Genomic DNA, 24,196 nt, shown 5'->3' on the forward strand with positions numbered 1-24,196 from the left:
TGCTTCAGATGAAACACCAATGGACCTCTACTGTCAGATTAATGGACAGAATCTGAGAGATGCTTGACTCTTGGAGCAAATCAGATGGAAATTAATGAGAGAAAACTGGACCCCTCCTCTCCCACCACTGGCTCTACCTCCTCCTGACTGATGGGAAGATTAAGGAACTCATGAGGCTTGCTGTAAATGGGGAGTTTAACGTACAACGGGCTTGGATAAGCTCTGCCATGTATCGGCAAAGGTGGTAATACTCTTACTTTCAGTGTCCTTTGCATCTTTAGTGTCTTTTATGATAGTAATAGGTATAAAGGTTTCCTTAACAACAGTCAGTCATAATGCCATCAAAGTCATTTGAGTGAATTAGCCACAAATACTATAACACAGTATATGGAGTTGCTGGAAACAGCTGCCCTTGAGCTGCAAAGCATCACAAGCACAAATATGGTACACATATATTGACACTTTCCTCTCATACCAGATTCCACTTCCACGCACACACGGTGGACCTCGTGTACCAGAGTTCTTTACTCCACACCCGGGAGGAGCTGGCAATGGTGGTGGTGGGTCCCCTGACCTTGAACGCAATAACGTTCCTGCTGGTTCTGATCAGATGGGGCTGTCAACAGATATTTGGCTCACTCCCTTCCTTCACGTCAAAGTTTATCATGGCTCAGGGAGTGTGGACAGTCCTCGACCCCCTGGCAGTCTTTGCAGTGGACGCCATCCTCGGGGTAAGTCACTTAAAAATAACTTGGACACTTGTGCACTTTAAATAGGAGTTCACTTTATCTTGGCAAAGTGACTTTAGATTACAAAAAAAAGAGTGCAGAGAGGGTGAGAAGCAAAATGTGCAAGGTTGGATGGGTGTCTTTTTTGGCAGCGGGTTAGATGTGTAAGGTGACTGAAATGGATTGGACATTTCTTGCTGCAGTTTCATGTAGGCAGCAACTTAAACGTAAAAAGGGAGAGAAAACGTTGTTATATTTTGACTTTTGAAATATGTGAAAGAAAATCCGTGAACTGTCTTGTGATCTTCATTTAGAAAAAGAGATTTTCTGCATCCACAGTTATAGGAAACTACTTATTATTTATTTTTAATCCTTGTCTCCTTAGCGCCTCTCCTACAGTCCTGACACACCAGTGGGGGATGCTGCCAAGCTTTATTGGCACTTCTATCAAGCTGACAAATCAGGTGCAGCGGGGGTGATCATCACCCTCTTCCTCTATGCTGTCGTTTTTCTCCTTTCCATCACCATCCTTTCCATGTACCTGCTCAGGTGAGCTACACAGTTAGAATACCAAATATAGCAAGAAAACAATTACATTATCTTAAACACAAAATGTTTTGAAGCAACTGGCATTAACATTAAAATAAATCTCAAATATTTTCTTGTTATTTTAGAGATAAAATGAATGTATTTTTGAATGTTAATTTGTTTCTGTTTTCGGTATGCTCCTAGTATATAATATGTACAATAAACGTATTTAATACTTGCTGGCTTGGTTTAAGTCAACCATCTACAAGAACTTTGTTTTGAATCTGAAAACAAGTTATATCACTTGTTAATGCCACTTGTATCTGTGGCATTAAATACAAAGTATCTTTATGAGACACCCACAAATAAGTCTGCCTTAAATTCTGTTTCAGGGGCTACATGTAGGTCAATCTGATCTCAAGTGAGCTGGGACAATAAAACCACTGCAGTAAAACCTATAACACCCCCGCAACCCACAGCACACAAATGCACAACCAGCCCTTAATCGTCCAAACCTTACCTCCTCCCCATTTAGTAAATCAGAACGATGACATTTTGAAATTGGTTTCTTTGGGTCTCAGTCACACCGGCCTAGAGACAGGTAAGTGATCTCCTGACAACCTCTATTTTCGAGGGAAACATTGTTAACAAGTGGTTAAGAAGTGGTTGCTAAAGTTTCTGCATTAAAAATCTCTTTATGATTGCTTCGGTTGCTAGTAATCACACGGCTAAAATACAGCTAGCAACTAGCTGTGGCCACCTATAGTTGGAAGTCAGCTACCTGCCTACAAACACTGGCCAACTGCTCCTCGAGGAGTAGTGAAACTTGATTGCAACTTGCAAACTGCAGGTGGAAACAGCAATCTGCTAGCAACAAAACAATCATGAAGATGTTTCTTGTGTAGGACTGTATACCTCTTCTTGAACAGCAACTTCCAGCAACCACTTGCTAACCGGAAATACACATTTTTCTTTAAGGACTAGAGGTTGACAGGGGTTGCTGGCTAGTCTCCAGGCCTTATTAAACGCAGACTACTTTAGGCCCGGAAGTAGGATTCGTCACGTCATCACTTAACGACTGGATAGTATAGCACCAGTTAATAATAATACAGTATATCTAAATGTTACTATCCTGCTTGTTCCACCCTTCATCAAGTATTTATTCACCTTTTCTGTCCACAAAAAAACTGTAAACAAAAAAAAATCTAAAATATAAACAGATGTTGATGTAATTTATTTTGAATTTATAGTTGCAGGGAATTGCTGATGGAGTTATGCATCAAAGGCTCATATACACAAGCATACACAAACTTATTAAACACAGAATCAGGAATATACACACGCACCACACAGCTAGATTGCCTGAACATACCATTCGCTGCAATTCACTGGAAAATGGAAATCATTTCTAATTCAAACGTTAGATGTGTTTTGATATAGCGTGAATATGGAACCCCCTTACTTTATCCGATTAGGCTGGGTGTTTTGCATGGTTGGGATCACTGCAGGTTTCATACATATTGAAAAGGACGGCGTGCGGATGGTGATGAACACACATACTCTATCTTAATGCACTGTGTGTTCCACTCATGTCTTGCAGATTGAGGTCAGCCATGTTGAAACATTTGGTTGCTAGCCTGCATTGTGATTTGGCAACTCGGATGGCTTTTTCATGTCATCTATAGACCTTTTGCTGATTAGTTCGAAAGCCCAGGCAAAACAAACACTGCTCTTTCTCAAACATTCAAAGGCATTTGATTTGACAGACTTTTTGCAATATAGGACTCACTTTAAAGGCAGGCAGGTGATAAATTACTGAATAGTGTAACTCAGTATTCATCCAAGGTGTGTTCTCTCACTCTAACATACGACCAAATTCCATTAATAGCTTAAAATGTAAGAAAGCGCCTATTGAATTAATCAGTTTGAGATTGGCAGCCAAGGAGATGGTGCCATCTAATTTCAGTGAGCGAGACGCTTATCGGGATCAGACTAAATGGACAATATTAAAACAGCAGCCGGGAATAATGACTTCTGCCACTCAGCAGCCACACGGGTTTGTACTGAATGTAGGCCACGAGGCTGAAGCAAGGCTGATAATTTTATGGGTTACAATTTCCTATTGGCTACAAGGAAGGGGCTCTGACACAGACCATGACCTATTTCTAAAAAATATGCTCCAGGCCGTATGTATAGATAGAATGGACTGTTATCCTTTTTTCTTAATTACATTTAGGAAGCTTTTATTCACTGCCTGCAAAAATACACGTAAAATACCTCTGTATTCTTTGACCCTTTATGGAAACCAAAATGAGCAGCTATAAAAGTAGTAGTGTAGTGGTAGTTCCATCAACATTTTTGCAAGACTGTAAAAGAAAAAAAACTTTGTTTGTTTCAGTTACTGCAAGTGTCTACTTCATCAGTGTCTTTATCAGTTTTCCTTCTTCATTAGAAGAGGTTTGCAAGTTTGTTTTTGATGGAACAAGATAAGAAGGTATCTTTGTTTGCACTGAATCCTTCTGTTCTATTAAATTTAGTTTGATAGGATCCTTTAAAATAAATCACACATTCTGTAAATTGAGAAATACAGTTTAAGCTACTTTTGACTGCTCCTTTGTTCACTAAGGGTTTCCACAGTGGGTATCTCTGCATGTTTGATTGAGCAGTTTTCACACTGAATGCCTTTCTTGATGCAACCCCAAAGGGATTTGTGTCACCTCCCATCTTTTGCTTGCTAGGCAAATGTGTAAACCACTACACTACAGAGCAACCAAAGTGAGAAAAACCTTTGGGTGAGATAATACTAACATATACGTTAGAAAGACAAATCATTTGTGTTTTATTCTCTGACCCTTTCATCCACTGACATCAACTCGTGAACCTTGTGCTTAAACAAAGACCTGCCACGAGCCTTGTCATCCAGATCACAACCTACATGGTAAAGAATTACATACTTAAATTCAGGCCTTTTCCACACCAAAGAAATTAGCCCGTTTTGAAGCTCGGAGATGCAAAGATGGTGAATTCCTCCAAGAGAGAAACCGCATAAATGAATGAGAAGCACAATTCAAGTGTAGGATTAAAATGAATGCATGCTATTCCTGTGTCTGAGGTCAAGATTCTACAAACATCCCACTCCCAAGAGCAATGGGGAATGATGCTGAGTTCAAAGCTCCGTACCAGCTTCTTGTATAAATCCTTGCCTCCTTGATGTTGGTTTTATTTGAGAGTTGATTACCCTCTGACAGGCTAGAATCTCTGTGGAAGGGCACAAGGTCTGTTGGTTTTGATGGTCAGCCAAGACATTTGTTTACAGACATGGTGTTTCTTTTTAGGGGTTGGCTGCATGTGGCAAACGAAAAATAGCATTTTGGTGATGCGTACTCATGTGCAGGTATGAATCAATATGCCTTCTGCTGGGCAGAAAATTTTCTTGTGACTCAAGCCGGGCTCTCCAGATGCATCTGCAACCAGCACGTCCACTGTATCTGCCATCTTTGAAGCACAGCATTAACACTGAAGAACATCCCAGGATCCGACTCCCACACATTAATATTTGTGCAACCACGCAGACACCCAGCCAAACTCAGACATTTCTACACTCAGCTTGTGTCCACAAAATACTTCCCACTCACAGGCCAATTTGTTTGATTCCTTTTGCTGTTTCAATTGATGTATTAGACTTTTATAGAGCATCCAACCCAGCTGTCAGAATAAAAAGTTGGCCCTGTGCATTTCTGCAAGCTGCAGATCCACACAACGTCTGTGTTCTGGAACCAAAAATAGGTTTCATATGAACTTTTCTAGGTATGTGTGAATAAAGGTGATGTTTCAAATGCTCTTGGAACTTTTGAGGGCATATACTGCAGTAACCTATGAAATAACAAACGTATATATTTAATTACGCACCGCATTTTACATGTTTCTGCAACAGTGGAAACATTTTTTGGTTCACCATCCTCCAGCCTCCATTTCTCATAGGTGCACTTGTTTACAACCAGCGACCATGATTTAATGAACGCAATTAATATTCTTAATAACAAACTAAGAAAAAAAAAAGATTGGTTCTTGGTGGCAATGAAACAAGCAACATGTTCTCATACGTCAGTGGTAAAGCAGGTTAATTGCCAGTGACTCCTAAACTGATATACATACGTGTTTGTAGAAATAACATAAACGAGTAATTTCACTCATTAGTTGTGTTTGTGTTATAATGCTTCAGTAAAGTCTGATGATTTAAGGCGTAAATCTGAGTAAAAAGTCTTTGTTGCTTTTGCAGCTTTGCCAGTAAAGGTTTCTAGGCTGCATCAGTCAGGTTCTTGTATTTCTCTGTGTGTTTAGTCTCATAATGGCAATTTTAAATGTAATTCTTAAACACAGCAATGTGCTCGACAAAAACTAAGGACATAGCTTTACTGACTTCAGTAAATAAATACTTAGAAGTCCGTGGCCTGTCAAAAACTCCACATTCATTCTGCATCAGTCATTCTTTTTTTTTTTGCCGTGATCTGACATTTCTCATCACTGTCTGCTCCAGTGCATTTACAGTGAAGCTATATCCCCTTGCAGACATGTATGTACATACATAGAGAAATCCTCTTCAAAATATTTCCAATAAAAAAGAGTGTTTAATGGGTGAAATAGGAAAAACAACATGATGCATGTATTTACATTTGAATCCGATTGACCAAACATGGGCTGGTCAGGGACAACCAAAGGGCCAGGTGTGGCTTTACAATGCTAGGTCTGTGGTGGGCAGTACAGTTACCGCTGTATACTTTATTGGCCATCATTCATTCCCTGTCATTGGGAAGTTCCCATTCCCTTCTGTGTTTCTTTAATATCTGCTGTATTTGCAGGCTAAGTACCCTCATATAGCAAGTCGCCATTTTTTAAATCTCGTGCCACTGTCGGGCATATTCTCATGTGCTCAAAGAGCTTCTTATCAGTCTTGAGTTGCCACCAGCAATTAAAAAATTATAACGCTAAAATGTAGATATGAAGCCATATTTTTTGTATCAGGAATGCAGTGCAGTATTTTATTACAAAAGGCTGTGTTTAGTCAAAAACGTTCTCTAAGATCTCCAGTCAGTCTGCTTTTGTTGCGCCGTCTTACATTTCTGAATCTTTTCTTTTTTCTCACCACACACCTTCCAGACTCCACAATGATGGTCGCATGCTGGATGTCTTTCAGCGACTCACCGCCAAGGAGGGGGTATTCTTCCTGCCTCAAGACCTTGAGCTGTCCAATCAGGAACTGAGCTACATTGTCAAGAAAGCAGAGCAGTGGAGAGGGTTCAATGGAGAGAGGCGCAAGGTAGATACATTATTGGTCTCCTTTGCTGTCTCTAAATAAATTGCATTGTAATTAAACCAATAGTGACCTGTTGGGCTAATGATACTAGTCTTTTCAATTAACCTGGTCAAAGGGGAGGAATTAACTGTGGTGTTTGTAACCAATAAGGTCTTCTGCCGTGGTGCAGGTGCTCAATGAAAGTGCTGAGCTGGGTGAGATCAGTGAGGCACTAACAGAAGCATTTAAAGGCAGCCAAGATAACACAGGGTTAGCATTCACTGGTCACTTTAAAGGAGATATTACATCCGAGAGGATGTATAGAATAGGTTCATTTTATATCATTAAATTTTCTTTAGTTACATTTGAGAAAGCTGAGAATTCATCTCAGAGGTCTTTAGCTCCGTTCTAATTAGTACAAGATAATTACCAAAACAGAAACTCAGCTAACAGGCAGCCTGATTAGTCTGTGGAAACCAATTTTCGAAGATATTTCATTAAAGAGAGACTGCTCAATCAACACACACAGTGGAATGCGTGTGTGAGATATAGTGGGCATTCCCTTATTGCGGACATTTCGAAAGGCAGCTGAAATAAATGCTTGTCCCCATGAAATTACTATCACGGGGGAGAGGATGACGCATGTGGCCCAGCCCCGTGTAGGTCGATGATGGTGGCACAGGAGAGGGCAGTGTATTAGCACAAAGCCTACCCCTGATGTAAAATCTTTGCATAGTGATTGAAAATGTGACTTGTTGAGATAAGGGAAATAGAATGCAGCGATCAAACTGCAGCCCCCTTTAATTTATTCTGTAGGGTATTTTAGTAGCACACTGCTCGCTACATGTTCTCCATGTTCATTAACTCCCTTGCTCTTTTCTCAAATAAGTATGTGAGGCAACGGGATGAGAGGCTGCAGTGGACTGTGGTGAAAGATGGTCTGCGCATTAGGAAGTGATGCATTATTTTGTCTAATTGTAGAACTAAAACAGAGTGGGCCAAACCAAAATGTAGTTTTTGAGGGTCGTAGCAGTTAATATCTGAACGACTACACATCAAAGTCGCGTCAAACCGTGTCGTAACAAAGTTTACACTACAAGCAGGACTGCATTCATTATGTTGCGTTCACAGCGCTGTGGAAAAGCGAATTTCGTTTCAATGAAAAAGGCAACATGAAGCTGCTATCTCATACCTGACACTTGTCACCGTGTGACAGGTGTGACATGTGATAAAGCAAAGTTAAACATTCCTGAATTTCTTCAGGGCAGTAATAACAGGGTGAAGCAGCAACCAACAGAGCCCCACAGGCAGAGACGGAACAAAACTTCAGCGGTGAACGATGCAACAAAGTGAGCTTGTTGCCGATTGTGTCAACATGGCATTAGAACTTGTGTCTTCCTCTCAATGATGCAATGCTTTGTTGGGGTTTTTTTAATCTGTAGTTACACTTTATTTTGAAACAAAAGACAGGACGTGCAACAGGAAGCAGGAGACATGAAGACAAAACAGTATGCAAAATCTTGTTTTCCTAAACAAAGTATTTAACTATGTCGATTGTGACGTGCCAGACACAGGGGAATGGATACCTTTGAAAAGCTGGATTCTTCTTGATAGAAAATTGTACAAAAACTCAGCTACAAAAGTGAGAGAAACAGAGGAATACATTTTGCATCAGCAGGACCTAAAAAATACACTTTTTAAATGGTTTTACACTACATTGCTAAACTAGATAGTATAATTGTAATCGTGTAAATGCTATTCTTTTTCTAAAGTCTTTTTTGTTGTTGTTGTTTATTGGTCTTCATGCCTTAATGAAATGCAACCCCTGTTCTGAGAGGTGACTACACCGCCATTAATGGGATGGTGATGGACCTGTTTATTGGAAGAAAATTGAGCCTTCCGTTGTTTGGAGACTTTAAAAGAAATTACATCCCCAAAGTTTGTGATTAAGAAAATGCCTCATTTAGCAGCTGATGGCCTCTTGCTGTGGTGCACTGCTAAATCATCTTTGCATTACTGCATATCCCCCTCCATGGTAACAATTACAGCATACTTCATATTATACCTAATTTGATGTTATTAAACTGATAAAATGCTAACACGTTAACACGTTCTCTGGTCTGATGAAAATTTAGGGTTATTGCATTTTAACATTTTTACATTATTCAAGCAGACCATTTTTCATCAAAATAAGATGGGCCTTACCATTATTTCATAATTATTGTAACAGTTTCTCCTATGAAAAGGGTCACTTTCCTAACTCAGCAAAGACATATCCCTATTAGACTAATTTGACTACATGCAAATTTTTGTCATTTTTCCCTCATTAACTATTTATCATAGACAGGGAAAAAATATATTCATGAAAGCGAGCAAAGGAGCAGCCCAAAAGAGCTGAAACTAATATTTTGCAACTCTAATGATTTTTTGCATCCTTAATTAGATAGAATAAGGTTGATATGATTAGGTCAGGATGTAGTGTTTTTCATTAAAAATACATTTCAGAAACTGTATTCCAAATGTGCCCTTGCAATTAAATAATGAATCTGACGCATTCCTTATTATGGACCCAATTAATATCAGAGGCAAGGGCGTAATTTTAATAACAGTGGGCTACGAGACCTTCATTAGCTGAGCGAGAAAAAGGAGGGATGAGGGGAAGGAAAAACAAGGTACCCATAGGAGCATCAAGAGTTTGTAACCAAATTTAAAACGTTATTGAAAAAGATAGAGTGAGATATTTTGAACAAATCCGATCTCGGGCTATCGGGATCTGCAAATAGCCCATGTTTCTTTTAACTAACTCTGGCACTTTTGAATATTTTTATAGTCTTAGATCCTCTTCTAACCCTGTAGAGGTGTTGAGGCTGGACCAAAGCTGAAAGAAGCTTAGCCTTAAAAGGGAAAAGAACGATTATTGCTTTTTATTTTTAACATCGCACCTCTACTGAAATGTGGTCACCTTTGAAAAGCCACTTCCCCTTTTTCCCTCTCCCCCCCTGGAAAGCAGGCAATGCATTCATCAGACAGTCACCACCACACACTTGACCTTTGTGTGGTCCATGTGCAAAAGGGTGGGTGTTGCTCAGTGCTCACACAGTGTCAGCGTCATCATGGATATACCTCCAGATTCTTCTCAGCCCGGGGAAAACTTCTCATCCCATCCATACTTAAGTAAATACATGAAACAACTCTGCTGATTATGATTCCTCCTAAACAGCTAGCTGGTATCCATCTAGGCTAAAATCATGTTAAACAGTGTGTAAATATGAAAGTTTTGTAACTGCACATATTCTGGATGCCTAACTGTCATGTAGCACAGAAGCTCACCTGCTAAAAGAAAGCCTCTTTAACCCTCACTGAAATACAAGAGGCTTCATAATAATGGGAAAAAAACAGGGTGCTATATCTAGTCTTTAGCCATGTCATCAAGCATGATGTGTGCACTTTAAATGTGCATGTTACACATAGTGTATCATCACAGAGTTGGTTAGCATGGGTGAACATTGGTGAGCCTTCATTGTGGGCATTAGCAGAGTTTTGAGTTCTCTCTTTTTTGCCATATTTTTCAGGTATATGACAACAGCAAAATAAAATTCGAAATTCTGTTTTTGCTGTGCCAACGCAATACTTTTATTGGCCCTCATATGGCAAGATTAAGTGGCGTCCCTGTTCTTTGCTACCTGTAATGTAGCTGTTTCTGTCCTGGATGCTCTTTTCACTTCACCATTGACCTCTCGTCCTTTTGTGCAAGTAAAAGTAATGTCCGCATCTAGACCGCGCCACCATTTTCTTCAGCCTTCAAGCTGCAAGTTTTCTTTTTTCTCTCTAACTATTGTTGAAATCACTGAGAACCTTTGTAATTAAATATTTGTAACTGTAATTGGATGAAAGTAACACATTCGTTTGTAGCACGTTACGACATTAGCAGTGAATAGCTGTTTCTGGCCTAGGCATGGGTTCCACTTTACCCCCACTTTCTTTTCCTTTCAAGCAATAAAGGTTAGGCTTATACTTACATCTCCACTCCTTAAAAGTTGTAGAACCACCTATTTTTCTATTTTGGAGATTTCTACAGACAATCATTTAAAAATTTCTGAAACGTATGATTCTATTATATGTCGGCACCTGTTCTAGAAGCTATATTGCTGAGACTTCTCCATTATTTTTAAACACATACAAATCATGAACTGACTTACCATGTAACACCTTGAAGCAAGGACTTTACAGATTGTGCAATGCTAATAATGGAGCCACCGATCAGTGCTCCAAACCCCAAAGTAAAAAAACAGTCCAGATAAACTTCAGGGGCATAAAAATTAGCCCTGTAACAGGTGGCAATTTCTCCAAAAATCTCCAAACAACAGACCTGCCAAGTGCAACATGAAGTCATACCATTTTTTTTCCCCCACTGTTTCTTTTTAAATAATTTTTTTTAAAGGCTAAAATTAAACCAAGTAGAATATGAGAGGCAGGTAATCAGTTAGGCTAAAAGTAGATTCTTGATGGTGTTAGCATGCTCAGCAAAATCTCTGTAATGCTCTATGTCCCCCAAGCAATGAAACAATAAAAAAAGAATCCACATTCAATAACCAACCTGCAAATGGCCTATTATTATCAAACTTGTAATTTTCACAAGGTGGTCATAAAACATAATCTCATTTTTACTTTCTCACCAATTAACTTTATATTATAAGATTCATCCATCGAGTTGTTCCATTGAGTTGCTTGAAGGTTTAAAAATTCCTCAGGTGAAGATGTCAACAGCAGGGTCCACTGACTAAGCAAAGAGGGCGAGTAAAATACTAGTATGTAGCTTTTTAATTTAATCGTGTGATAAATACAATCTTCCTTTTCCTGTGATAACAACAATCATAAAGAAAACATCATATGTTCTTCATTTGTTTATCAGATTTGCCCTGATATACGACTGATTCAGGATGATGTTTTTAAAACCTGTGGAATAAATGAATAAAAACTTCACATATTTTGCTGGTAGACGGCAATCAGTACCACAGGTTAGCCAACTAGAGGCGCATTTCAGTGATTTCAAATAAACAAAAATCTTCACTTTTTCTGTGCCGTCAGTAATGCTCCCAGCTAGTGAGAGGGCTTGCATGCTCCACATCTTACTAGTGGTGCAGTAATGAGCCCCATTAATTATGTAAAGGCAGTGATGCAGATGGACCTAATTAATTGTCTCCCGTCACCCCCTTGATTACTGTACCTGGAAGGGAGGTGTTAATTTCTGTAATACTTAAGCAGGTACGCAAACTGTTTTGTCGGAGCTACCGCTATGACAGTGACAGAGTAGAGCACCAGCTTTCCCGTTGCTGTTAATTCACCGAAAGGAAAGTTTCCCAGTGGTGGTGGTGACATTGTATTAATTGAAGGAGGGAGGGAGAGATTAAAAGAAGTGAGGAAGGAGGGAGAGAGTGGAGAGAGGGGGTTGTATGATGGCCCTGGAGATGTTTTCTCAACCTGATTGCATCAACATTTGCGTACCTTTGTGCCGTTTGTCTCTGTATGTCTAGGTAATGGGTTACCAGCAGGCGAGTTTGGGAACACCCAAGGTGTTTTGCAACAGCAGTGCGCTTGGTGGAGAGTAAACCTGTTGAGAGTCAAATGGCACAGACTGGAGTGGTAATGATAACTTGTGTCTGGGAGGCTGGCTGTTAATCATATGAGGTGTGTTCTCCATTTTAATCCAGAGCCTGTGTGTGTTGTGAGCCCCTGACCATGGAGGACTGTCAGGGTCACACTTTTGGCACCAATTACCAAGTGATAAAAATAGATTTTGAGCTTTAATCTCTTTGCAAAAGTTCATCTGGAGTCAGACAAAATAATATAGGCTACAAATATCATACCTGCCTAATCTATACAATAGCTATGAGGACATGCACGTTCTCTATTTTCAGAGGCATCAAAAAAAATCTTAATCCCATAGTTAAATAAATAAAATTCAGTCCTCAAAACACTACAAGTGTGCATGCCTGCGCACTTGTACTCATCAATCTTGGGCTTGTTCAAATAGTACAGTTAAATGAGTGTGAGCCACTTGAGATGCAAATCTAGACTCATGTAAAGAAAGAAGCTTTGGAGAGGAAGGTAGACAGAGGGAGCAGTAGGCCGTGACAGGATACACAGGAACCGCTGTCACAGAACAATAGAACCTTCAGCTCCTCAAAAGGAACCCATAACAGCAACACAGGAACCCCGGGAGAGGAGAGGAAGAGCTGAGTGGTTCACTGGCACAGGAAGGGTTTTTAGAGTCAGAGGGCAACTACTGGTCTGTAGTGTGTGTGTGTCTGTGTGTGTGCGCCTTTGTGCGTGGGATCAAAATAGTCCTCCCAACCCCCAATAAGCTCTACAAAAGAGCAATGTGGTCAGTGTGCGGGCAAGTGTACGTGTGTGTGCACGCGTGCATTTATTTGCTTGGTTGCGTGTGTATGAAGGCAAACCTGTTCATGTAGGCCCAGTATGCCTGCATGTGTGTAAACTGTCATGCACATTTATAAGTGTGACTGTGTTCATGCAAACCTTTCTGCTTGCCTGCGTGTGCATGTCACATTAGAGAGACTTCTTCAATTACAGTGGATTTTTGTTTCTTCTTTTTTTAGTGGACAGTGCTGAGGGCCCCAGTGGCCCGAGGCGATAGCGAGCAGACAGGCAAGGACAGGAGCGACACAGCAGCAAGCACAGCATCCACAGTCGGAGCATTAGGGAGCGCAATATGAGATATGACTGCTAAGGCTACATGCCTGTGTTCCTGAAAAGGTCATGGACTTTGCTGAGCAGTAATGTGTGAAAGTGGTGCACAGTGGTTAAAAAAGAAGAGAGAGGGGGGAAAAAACAGATAAAGATCAAACACATTCACCTCTTTTCCAATTCGCACGCAAGATTTTATGGACACAAATACAGAATATCTTCAGTAAAATGAGCTGACTACTTTTAAATGTAGTGAGATCATTGCAGGCTCATAAAGAGGGTTAAAAAGCACAAACCTTATCTTATTTGGGTTTAAATTTCACCACACACTTCCTTTTCTTATAGTCAACCTGCATTCCTAAACAGGCGCACAGTTCCAACATTAGATAGCAAGAGAAAGGAGAAAGTGTTCCAGTATGAACTCGTCGGTGTGAACAGTTTAATTACAGGGAGTGTCAGCTCCATTGCTTAATGTGTCCCTTACAATTAATCCAGGGAGAGGATGTCATTATCTACCAATGCCTGGGCCTGGGCAGGCTTTTCTTTCAAAGAGATGGAATGTGAGAGGGGAAAAAGAGGAGTCTAAACAAGGAAGCGCCTTTGGTTAGCAGCCTATATTATGTTCAACCTCTGTGTCAACCAAAAGGATTTAGGTAATATGCTCGGGTGTTGTTTCGAAACATTGAGTTTGAATATTTTGGACACTTGACTCTCATGAAACCATTAGTGAGGAAAAGCTTTTCCCTATAATTTCTTCATAATATGAAGCTTTGCATGTCAGCTGTCAAAACATGGGCAGCTGGAAGAGGTTAAACTGACAACAGGTTTTCGCCACTTTCAAGCCTCGACTTCTTCCTCCTCCAGCGGGCCACGTCCTAAAGAGTCCTTTTTTTCTGCTGCACTGCCATCCCCTAATGTGAAACAGAAGACAACAAATTGGACTCTTGAAAGTGAGAAAAAGACTGTAGCGAGAGCTTTTCAACCATAGAACAAATTTAGGAAGACTCGTTTTACATCGGTTAAAGAGGTTTTCCACCCAGAGCACCTGGCTCGGATCTGTGAAGCTGGTGCAGAATGTGGTTTCACCAAACATTTTAAGTGAATAATGACACAGTGAGATGCCATTATTGGAGGAAAAGATTTGATTATATCAGCTGAGGAAATGTTACAGGCAAGTACCCTGCAGGCAGATATACTTTGCATACACACTGGGGCAATGTTGTATGTAATGCATACTCAACATACATGCATGCTTAGGTATACAGCTTCTAGCTCCACAGAGGTTTTGTGGCTTGAATTTGACAGATCAGATTTTTTGCGACTGTCTGCCGTTACTTACTTCTCCTCCCTTCACTCCCCCTTTAAAGAGTTTGACCTTGGCCGCTTCCTGTGGCCCTTAGGGGATGAAGAAGTCCTGGTGATTGTGACAGGTGTCGCGTCTTAACAGCCCCACGTGACATCCAGAGGAGAGATAGACATTTGGATTTTTTTTTCACCACATTTGGAGATTTTTTCCCCCCTCATAAGCTTAAAGAGACAACTTAGGGTGTGTGTGTGTGTGTGTGTGCTCGTGCGTGTGTGTGCACATGCAGCTATAGTGTGTCTGAGTGAGAATGTGTGTGAAGTCTTACCACTTATTCCCAGCTCTCATTTTGGTTATTGGCTTGGATACTTATCACCTCCAGCCTTCGAGGCTTTATTAGGTGGAAGCTACTCCAAAGTCAAATTCTGGATATCAAAGGCAATACTCAACTTTGGCATCTGTCTGCAGCATCTTAATACGAAGCCTGGTCTCCTAAAATTTTAAGAACTCAACATGACATTTTGAAATGCGTCCTCGACGGAAATGTGTTTTCCCACCACAAAAGGGCCAGCATGAGGAGTCCATGCGACAAATGCCAAATGAGTAAGTTGGAAAGTATTGGTGACACAATTAGTTTGAACTTGATACACTTAATGTTATAAAGTTATGGTCCTGACCGTAGGGGCTGGCTGGAAAAGTCTAGCAAGACCCATCTACCAATCGGAAGGTCAGTGGTTTGTTCCCCAGATACTACAGTCTGCATGACAAAGTATCTTTGGGCAAGATACTGAACCCCAATCAGTTCATTTCAGTTCAATTGAAGTTATATAGCAACATTGTAAGGTCGAGACCCTACATTAATACAGAGAAAACCCCAAAAATCAAACGACCTCCTTTGAGCACTTGGCGACAGTGGAAAGGAAAAACTCAATTTTAACAGGAAGAAGCTTCCAGCAGAACCAGGCTAATGGAGGAGCAGCCATCTGTAGTGACTGGTTGGGAGCTGTTGAGCTGATTCCACAGAGGAGGGTCCTGAAAGCTGACGACTCTGCCTCCCATTCAGCTTTTAAATACTTTAAGGAAGCCCGTAGTCTGAGAGCCAAGTGCTCTGTTAGTACGGTACTCTACTATGAGATCTTTAAAACAAGATGGGGAATGATAATTCAAGAACTTGCATGTGAGGAGAAAGATTTTAAATTTGATTTTGGATTTAATAAGGAGCCAATAAAGACAGAAGCCAATATGACACACAAACCTTTCTTGGAGGTTGGGGTTGTAGCGTCGCCCCCAATGCATTCATGTGTGTGTGTGTGTGTGTGTGTGTGTGTGTGTGTGTGTGTGAGTTCAAATGTTGACAAAACAAAATAATTACTAAACGTTTGACACTTGATTATAGTTTCATTTATCATCAGTTCTGTTAGTGAAAATAAGGATAATAAGAAAACAGTTGAAAACTAGCTGCTGCCTGCTGTGCGTCTTTATGAGAGAGAGGTTTCTTATTCCAGTAATAACAGTAATACAGTTTATTCCTGACAGAGAGAACGAGTGCCTACTTTACTATTTCACCCTGCTTGTCAGTATTCTTAAGTATGATAAGGTTCATACATTTAACTAATGGTAACTAATTTATTTTCTGTTTTATGGGAGGTAAGAGTGAAAACTATGCTCCTTGGCAGGAGAGCGTGTATTCTGTTTCTTTATAAAAAAGTGAAGCAGTAATGAATCATGCATGAGAAATACTGTAGTAAAACCCATGATCAATGGAAATTCAAATACAGAAAAAAAGAGTGTGGAAAAAGTAGCATATCATCAATATTTTAGAAACCAGCAACATTTCATAAATCATAATCAGGTGAGCTCATGACTTATCAAGAGCAGTTCAGATCCTGGTCTTAAGAGTCTTAATGCTCGTGGATACTGGTTTACGTGTTCGCCTTTCCCCGGTGGATTCATTATTTCAACACTGATGAAGATTCCGATCAACTTTAATCACCTTTACTTGCAGAAACGTGTGACTGTGAGTCATCTGTAAACATTGAAACATTTAAATGTGGCACAGGCTTATTTATCTTTTGTTGAAGTTTCAAGTAAACTTCAATATTCTCCAGAACAAACCTGGAAAAAGTGATCTCCCTAAGGCCCAGGGTGAGTCAGACATGGTGTGGCAGAAAAAAAGATGGGCTGCTATCTGAGTTGTTTACTGTAGGTTGAGAGTAGGCTTTCTGCAAAGGAGATTAGTAATGGTGAATTATACATATCTTATTTTCTGGATTATCTCAGGCAGTCAGAGATGCTATCTCATTGTATAATCTCTTTTAAAGTCGTTTGGTTTATTCTGACTGTAAATACAGTCATTTTTGCTTGTTTATCTTTTCTAGAAGTCCAATTTAGCCTGTGCTACTTTTAGATGGAGTGTATTATTGCTTATAATCTATCATTCTTCAAGTTGAAATAAATGCAGACGGTGATCTTTGCTTTACCGGCACAGCCATGTGAGGAGGGTGGGTGGAAGCTACTGTAGCATAACAGTCATTTTGTCACTGTGCGTGTGTGTGTATACGCATGCACGTATGTGTGTCCCTCCATGCAAATATGAATGGGTGGCCTGTCTTGTCCAGTGGTGCGTTTAACCAGACACAGACCTTTGCTTCAGCCAACTCAGGCCCAACGCAGACAGTGTGCATCCATGCCATTTTCAAGCTGCTCCAATTACATCCGCTGAGCATCCACATATTGGCTAAATTTGCAATAATAGCATATCTATTTCCATTCTAATGGCTGACATTGCTTGGCTTATCCATGCATGTATGTCGGTGGTCTTTTATGCTTTATGGTTTGGTCTGTTCCCAGCCATGTGCAATGTGCTGTGGCGTGTCTTGGCTTTGGATGTGTGTGTGCTGGACGAACTTCATGTGCTGCTATGCACTGTGGAGTGCAGCAGTTTGTTACTTAGAAAAATGCTACACTAATGTGGATGCATTTTTTTCTTTCCTTTAACAGGAACTATACATGGTTACAATTTGAAATTCAGTTGTTATATTACATTTGCTAATCTCAGTGCCTCCATAGTTACTTTGACATTTGTGGTTGGCCTATTAGCTCTTTTATTAGCTGTTCCAGGATGGTGGTTCACCTCTACCAAAAGACAAATGCCAATTCTAGTAAATTCAAACAGTTTCATGCTATCGACTGGGAGTCACCTAGTTTTTATTTTTAACAGTTATAGTGTACCTGCTGAGAAATAAGGCTAATGTGACCTTGAAGACAAAATTCCTTAAGATGCAAAAAAAAGTTTTTCTTGTAAACTTTCAGATCAGTGTCGAGTAACAACAGGTTATTCATGACTTTTGTTGCTGGGTAATGAGTAATGCGATTACTTTTTAAATAATGTCATGAGTTAAGTGACTGATTTTCCAGTAACATTTCCAGCATTATGTTCATAAATGCATGAAGTGATATCAGAGAATGAGCTTGTGCTTTAGTACAATTTAGCCTCTGACGTACGTGCAATGCATCTGTGCATCTGCACCACAGCATCTGCACTTATTAATTCAAATTGTTGTGCTGCATGCAATGTATAATTACATGTTGGTGGTGCATGTGTCCACGAGTCCATGTTGACAGTGTGTTTGTGTTTCTACGTTCTGTCTGTATCTGTTACATGAACCCCGTGTTCAGCAACCAGGCCTTGAACCCAAGCCAGCTCTGACAGAAACGATGGTGGTGTTGGAGAGGAGGGATTGACCCTCTATAGCTTAGAGAGCCTCAATGCACAGTACACACACACACACACACCCAACACACACCCTCCTCCCCATCAACCCACAACCCACTACTCCCTGCCTCCCCCCACTCCCTGCTGCATAGCCCTAAGCGCCCGCAGGCATTGGAGATGCACGCATGCGTTGCCTTACTGTGTGGGGCTTTGTCTGTCTGTGAGCATGGTCGTATGTGTGTGTTTGTTTGTGTGTACATGTGGACAAAAGAAGCAACCATGGCTACCTCTTTTCTCACTTGGCAATAATCACTGATGCTTCTTTCAGATCTGTCTGTGCTAACCCACTGCATTTACTGCCTTAGATGTGATTACCTTTTGTTCTAAAGTATACGGATTAATTTGTATTAAATGGTAATACCAATGAGCACTAATTCAATGTACAGTGAAAATGTGAAAACAAAATATCGCTTTAATGTAAGTACCTATGTTCAATACCACTAAATAATCGATCTATCTATCTATGACACAAAGTCTACTTCGTAAACTTAATGCAATGCAGTGATCCAGATGAAGCTTCACTGGATCTGCTGAAACACTTAAAATGTTTCCTTTTGGATCATATCACAGTTCAGCATTTCCAGCCAACATGACTCTGATCTGGTTCCCAGCGTAAAATGTATTTACAGAAAGACTGCTAAAAACCAGGTGACTCCATAAAGCTTTCTTTGTGCTCAAAATATTCCTTATGTAAGAATCTCCAAGTAACTTGCTAAGGATACCCCAAAACCAAGTCTGTACACAGACTTCTATTTTTTATTTCTAAACCTCTATAGGGCAAATTAAAGCAGTAATCCATACACACAGTTCCAGACATACATCAGTCTCTTTAATCCAACATAGGTCCTACTACTCTCCCCATTACTGGTTCTCTTACCACTATGGCCTTAAATCTCCTCCATATATCCAGATTCACTCCCATATTTCTCTCCTCTCTTCTACACTTCTTTCCCACTGATTTGGTGCCAGCGCTGTTGCTGCCTTTCTACCTTATAAGAAGCAGCATGGATCGAGCAGGTTTAGAATCAAATATTACAAATATTAGACAGCATATTTTTGAGGTAATTTACATGGTAAAAAAAAATCATGGTGGGTGGAATCTGCAGACTGAATCTGCAACTCTTTGATTAATTTCTTGCAGTAATCCCCAAACCACTGACGACTGTGGATCTGAATTTGGACCAAGCAAACTTGTTGGATGCAAACAGAATTGCTGGGCAGCAGTCTTTTTGTGGTGACAGTTCATGGAAGCGGTGCTAGGTTGGGCACCGGTGCTGTAACTGCTTTGGTTGGCAAGATGTGCAAAAATGCCAGGAGCCACAGCACCGTTCTGAGCACCGGGTCCAGAACCAGCAACATCCTCTGTAGTCTCCCAAAATTCAAACCCCGTATCACCCTCTCCACTGAGTTTCAATCTCGTCCCTAGTCTGAGTCCCAACTGCAGCCGCAGCCGGGGCTTCCATGTGCGACTGACACATAAATAACCAAGCCTGTCCGCCACCCAGGCAAATTCAAATGCACCTGTCAAAGTGATGAAGCACCCACCCGCAGGGAAGCATTGTTTACATTTTCACTCCATTCTTTGCAAAAGTGAGATTCTAATTATTTTCCCACTGTAAATTAAAGCCAAGTGGGACAGAACTACAAACCAAAAGGATCACGGCAGTGGAGAAAACCCCAGCCCTTGCGGAGTAGGCGTGAGTTGGTGACGGGCGGGACGGAGGCAAGGTCAGCAGCTTTTAAGAAGGGAAGCAGAAATGGGAGGTATAGCATTCACACTGGCTGTAAAGCAAGGCGATGCAAGCAAGACGAGTCTAAGAGAACTCCAACCGGCTGGAATACATTATGCCCCTCACATTTCATACATAATAACGTGCCAAAAATGTGCTGCATTATTTTTCAAATCACTGGACACAGAGTGAGACAGAAAGACGTAGGGAGACAGAGAGAGCAAGAGAGGAGGGAAATGTTTAATTAGTCCATGGAAACGTGCAAATGGGAGGTAAAATTAGGCGAAGGTAGGAAGGTCTGGAGAAGAGAGAGTGCATGAATGGTAATGATGGCTATCTAGTTTGGATCAATCATTAAGGGATCAGGGGGACTGACAAGCCTGTTTGTGCCCATGCCTTAGGCTCCTGTTCTGGACAGTAGCCAGCCCAGCTCAGCTTGTGTGCTCATTGAAAGTTCTCCTTTCCTCCTCCCTTTAGTTGCAAACGTACACGCACACTCTGGCTGCACAAGTACATCATACAGTATAAGTATAAACAAGTTTGTGCAGTTTAGTATAGTAAACCCATCATTTTAAAAATAACATTTTAATATCTAATACATGTAATTAACTCACTTGCAAAATAGTGGATTTCCACATTCGTGGGAGACTTTTAACTTGCTCTTGAGGCCCCGTGATTAGTCCCTGCTCTGACACAGTGTTTTGATCAGTTCATTACAAGGTTACAGGGTTACATTTGGGAACTGTTTTGATTGTCAGGAGCGACATGACAGGTTTTTTTTTTCATAACAATCAAATCTAGACATGGTGTTTACATGTGTCATGCCACAAAATGGAGCAAGATGTCACATGTATATGTGTATGATGGGGAAGGCCATGTAAGACAAACAAATAAAATACACTGTACCTTTCCCAGACACGCATTACCAGAGAAATGTGTCACCCAGTGGAACTGCGTCTCTCCGTCTGCCCTCTTTTTAGCTGTTATTTGCAAGTTCAAGTCCTATTTTAGGTATAAATATGGGTCGCTCTTAAAATATAACACAAAAGAATACCCTTTTAGAATGAAGTGCATTTATACTTTTATCTCTGAGCAATAGATGCCTCCGATCGCAGTTTATTTTTTATTTTGTTTGCCCTCAGACTAAAAAAGCAACAAAGCGTCATGCTGTCGGTGACAGGTAATCCAAATCCATCTGTTGCTAGACTTTATATTTGCACACGCACTTGAATAAAAATGACTGTCAGGTCAGTCAAATTTTATCACAAGTCACACTGGATTTTTTTTTTAAAGAGAACCTTTCCACAGGCGCTTGTATTTAAAGACTGATGGCTTTTCTTCTGCATTCATATGTGGTATGGTATGATTCGCTAGGTGTGAAATCACATCTTCTCCCAGAAAGACAGACAGACTATATTTGCGAACCATGGAGCCACGTCTGCAGCTGTGCCATCCCCACTTCCTGTGCCCCTGCTCCTCCCTCCCATTCCCAATGTGCATTTGCGGTAATGTCTACAAATCCTGAAATTTATGTCCCTGCTGGAAAACATGGTTTGCCGTTTATAGTCCTCCGCTAAAAGAAATAAGGCCCATCTCTCCTGATACAAGTCAAGGGACTGATGCAGACTCTATCAGATTTCTAAATACAGACCCCAACGATAAATCCTGGCTTGATTGGGTTTGAATTGGGTTAGCTCACTTGAATGCTATCTGCTTAACCCACAGCTGGCCTGTCTGCTCCATGCAGGCATTGAACCTAAATCAGTCACTTAGTGCTATCAAATGGAACAATGGTGGAGTGGAGGGAGCACTCAAGCTAGGGCTAGAAGCCAGGCTAGCACCATAACACAACACAACAGACCAGAACAGAGTAGTGTCGAGCAGACAGGCCCTCTAATGCTCTTTCCTTTTTGTGTCTTAGCAATGATGCTTCTTGAGAGCCATGGTGCATTGCATGAAATGGCATCACCCAAACCGAACACACAAACACCTTTTCAAGCTTTTGTCTCGTCTTGTCAACTGGATTTCACGTGCTAATTAGCATAGGATGGTGGCATGGCAAACATTTAAAAAAATAAATAAAAATCCATTTTCATGCAAGCCAAAATACAGACACGCAGCACACCATACCGGGGGAATTCAAGCAGGTGCGTTTAACCAAAGTGACTGAGAGCACAGAGGCAGAATTCATGGTGTTTCTATCGCCACTGTACAGCTTGGATTAAAACATCCTGGAAAGGGGCCATAATTGAGTCATAGGCACACTTCCTGTGGCCAGTAAAGGAGGAAAAGATGCTTTCTTAGCCGTTTTTTAAGACTAATGAATGACCTTAAAAATGCAGCCTGACCTCGCTGAGAACCATGGTATTGGAAGAGATCTACGTAGCTTTTACTCAGAGAGAGATGAAAACAATAAAAATCTGAATATCAACATCGATGTAAACATCTTATCGAAACAGACTGATTGCTGCCTTGCAGGGGCGCTAAACACAAAAGAAATCCAGGTAATCAGTTTCCCTCTCGTGTGGGCCGAGGACAGGCTGGAGGCAAGGCAGCTGAGGGGATTCCACAAATGAGCATCTGAATTAGCATCGAAGAGATCCATCCTAGCATACACACCCAATACACACACACATCTTCTTTGAGTGTTTTTAGCTAGTCTTATTTTCTGCACTCATAACCCGTTGACATTTCGACTCTGAGGTCTTTTTCCACTCTTTGGGTCGTGTGCTTTGCAGTTTATACTAGGCTTCTAATTACAAGAGGGGTAATAGCTCCCACTGTTTTCTCAGTGAAGCGCCTAGAGTTGTGTTTGGCTAACCGTTTCCAAGTCTGAGGTGACATCGATACACCGCCAAATTAAACTTCTCCTTCAGCTTGACCCTGCCACTCACGGCCCTCTGAATGAGTTTGCCTTTTTTCCCATATTTTTAGACGAATCATAATTATGCCGCCAATTAGAGGGTCACCTTGAAAAACTTCCTCCTTCTTTTGACTCTCTGTGTGTGGCTCAGTTTACGTGCGTGTAATGTTCACTGTTTTGGGTCGGTAGCTGTGAGCTAGACTTTAAATTATGTCTTTAAGTACAGCCACGTACACACAGGCAGAGAAAGAGTGCGTCACTGATTCAGCAATGTCACAGTCGCAGTTTATGAATATGAAAGAAAAAAGTTGATTTAAAGACTCTCTGTGAGCCAGATTTAGGTGGGCGGTGCTCGTGGCTTTACTACCTGGTCTTTCAGTTGAAGTGACGTATACAATCTGTGACCATTACACGTTCAAGACTTTACCAGCAGACACTCTCGGAGAGGAAGAGAGCTTCCATGATCTTCACACATGGATGACTTCAAGTTACATGACCTACATAACATGTTACACGCGCCGCTTGCTCCCCATGCCTCACCCTAATAGGGAAGGGCAGTACATTACAGGTGTGTAATCCCTAATATGTGCATATGGACACACAGAGAAACAACTGGTCTCTTTACATGCCACGTGGTACTCATGCACTCTGTTAGCTCCTGTTTAACACAATGGCGTTCATATTTGTTTTGTGTTTTTATATCTTCTCATGTGTTCCTGCTGTTAGCTGGCCTTTATGTTCTTATCTCCCTCTCAAAGGTGGCCGTGTATGACTATATCTTAACAACGGAGGACCCCGTGTCAGACTCTGCAGCGCCCAGCGATGAGTCCCATAGGGATGGTGCGCACATGCCAGAGGGTGAGACCAGCACCCACGTGGCAGTCTACACACTGCACCTCAGCGGGCTTAAACAAATATACAGGCACTTTCTTCGACAGTCAGATGGAGCCATCATAGAGGTGAGATATCAATGGAGATGACACTGAAGTCTTAATTTATTTGCATGTCTCCAATTTATGCAAATGTGAAACAAGAAGGAAAAAAGAGTCTGTTGTTGGAAGACGTTGCTTCCTGCTTTGCTCCAAAATGAAACTGTATAGTGATCTATACTGGATCTGAATTTATATGCCTTTAAAACCTGAAACAGGGCTCCCTCTTCTGTTGCTCTGTCCTGTTTGTTCAAAGATTTACTTCAATTCAAATTAAAGGTCTAATGCGATAGAATTTCAGATGGTGTACAAATGACAAAACATGAGACAATTGTATCA

General features: G+C 40.9%; 1 protein-coding gene across 1 annotated transcript in view; it reads left to right on the forward strand.

The window, feature by feature from the left end:
* ofcc1 (orofacial cleft 1 candidate 1) overlaps positions 1–24,196 on the forward strand; it is a 73,901-nt gene that overhangs the window by 43,818 nt on the left and 5,887 nt on the right. The window contains exons 18-21 of the mRNA XM_085287481.1: positions 479–731; positions 1,114–1,277; positions 6,414–6,573; positions 23,687–23,887. Coding sequence (XP_085143607.1) covers positions 479–731; positions 1,114–1,277; positions 6,414–6,573; positions 23,687–23,887 — 778 coding nt within the window. The remainder of the gene's footprint in view (positions 1–478; positions 732–1,113; positions 1,278–6,413; positions 6,574–23,686; positions 23,888–24,196) is intronic.

This window comes from Mchenga conophoros, linkage group LG9, assembly GCF_057382185.1.
Source record: "Mchenga conophoros isolate Kocher_MC1m ecotype Shallow Benthic linkage group LG9, M_conophoros_male_GT1.1, whole genome shotgun sequence".
NCBI lineage: Eukaryota > Metazoa > Chordata > Actinopteri > Cichliformes > Cichlidae > Mchenga > Mchenga conophoros.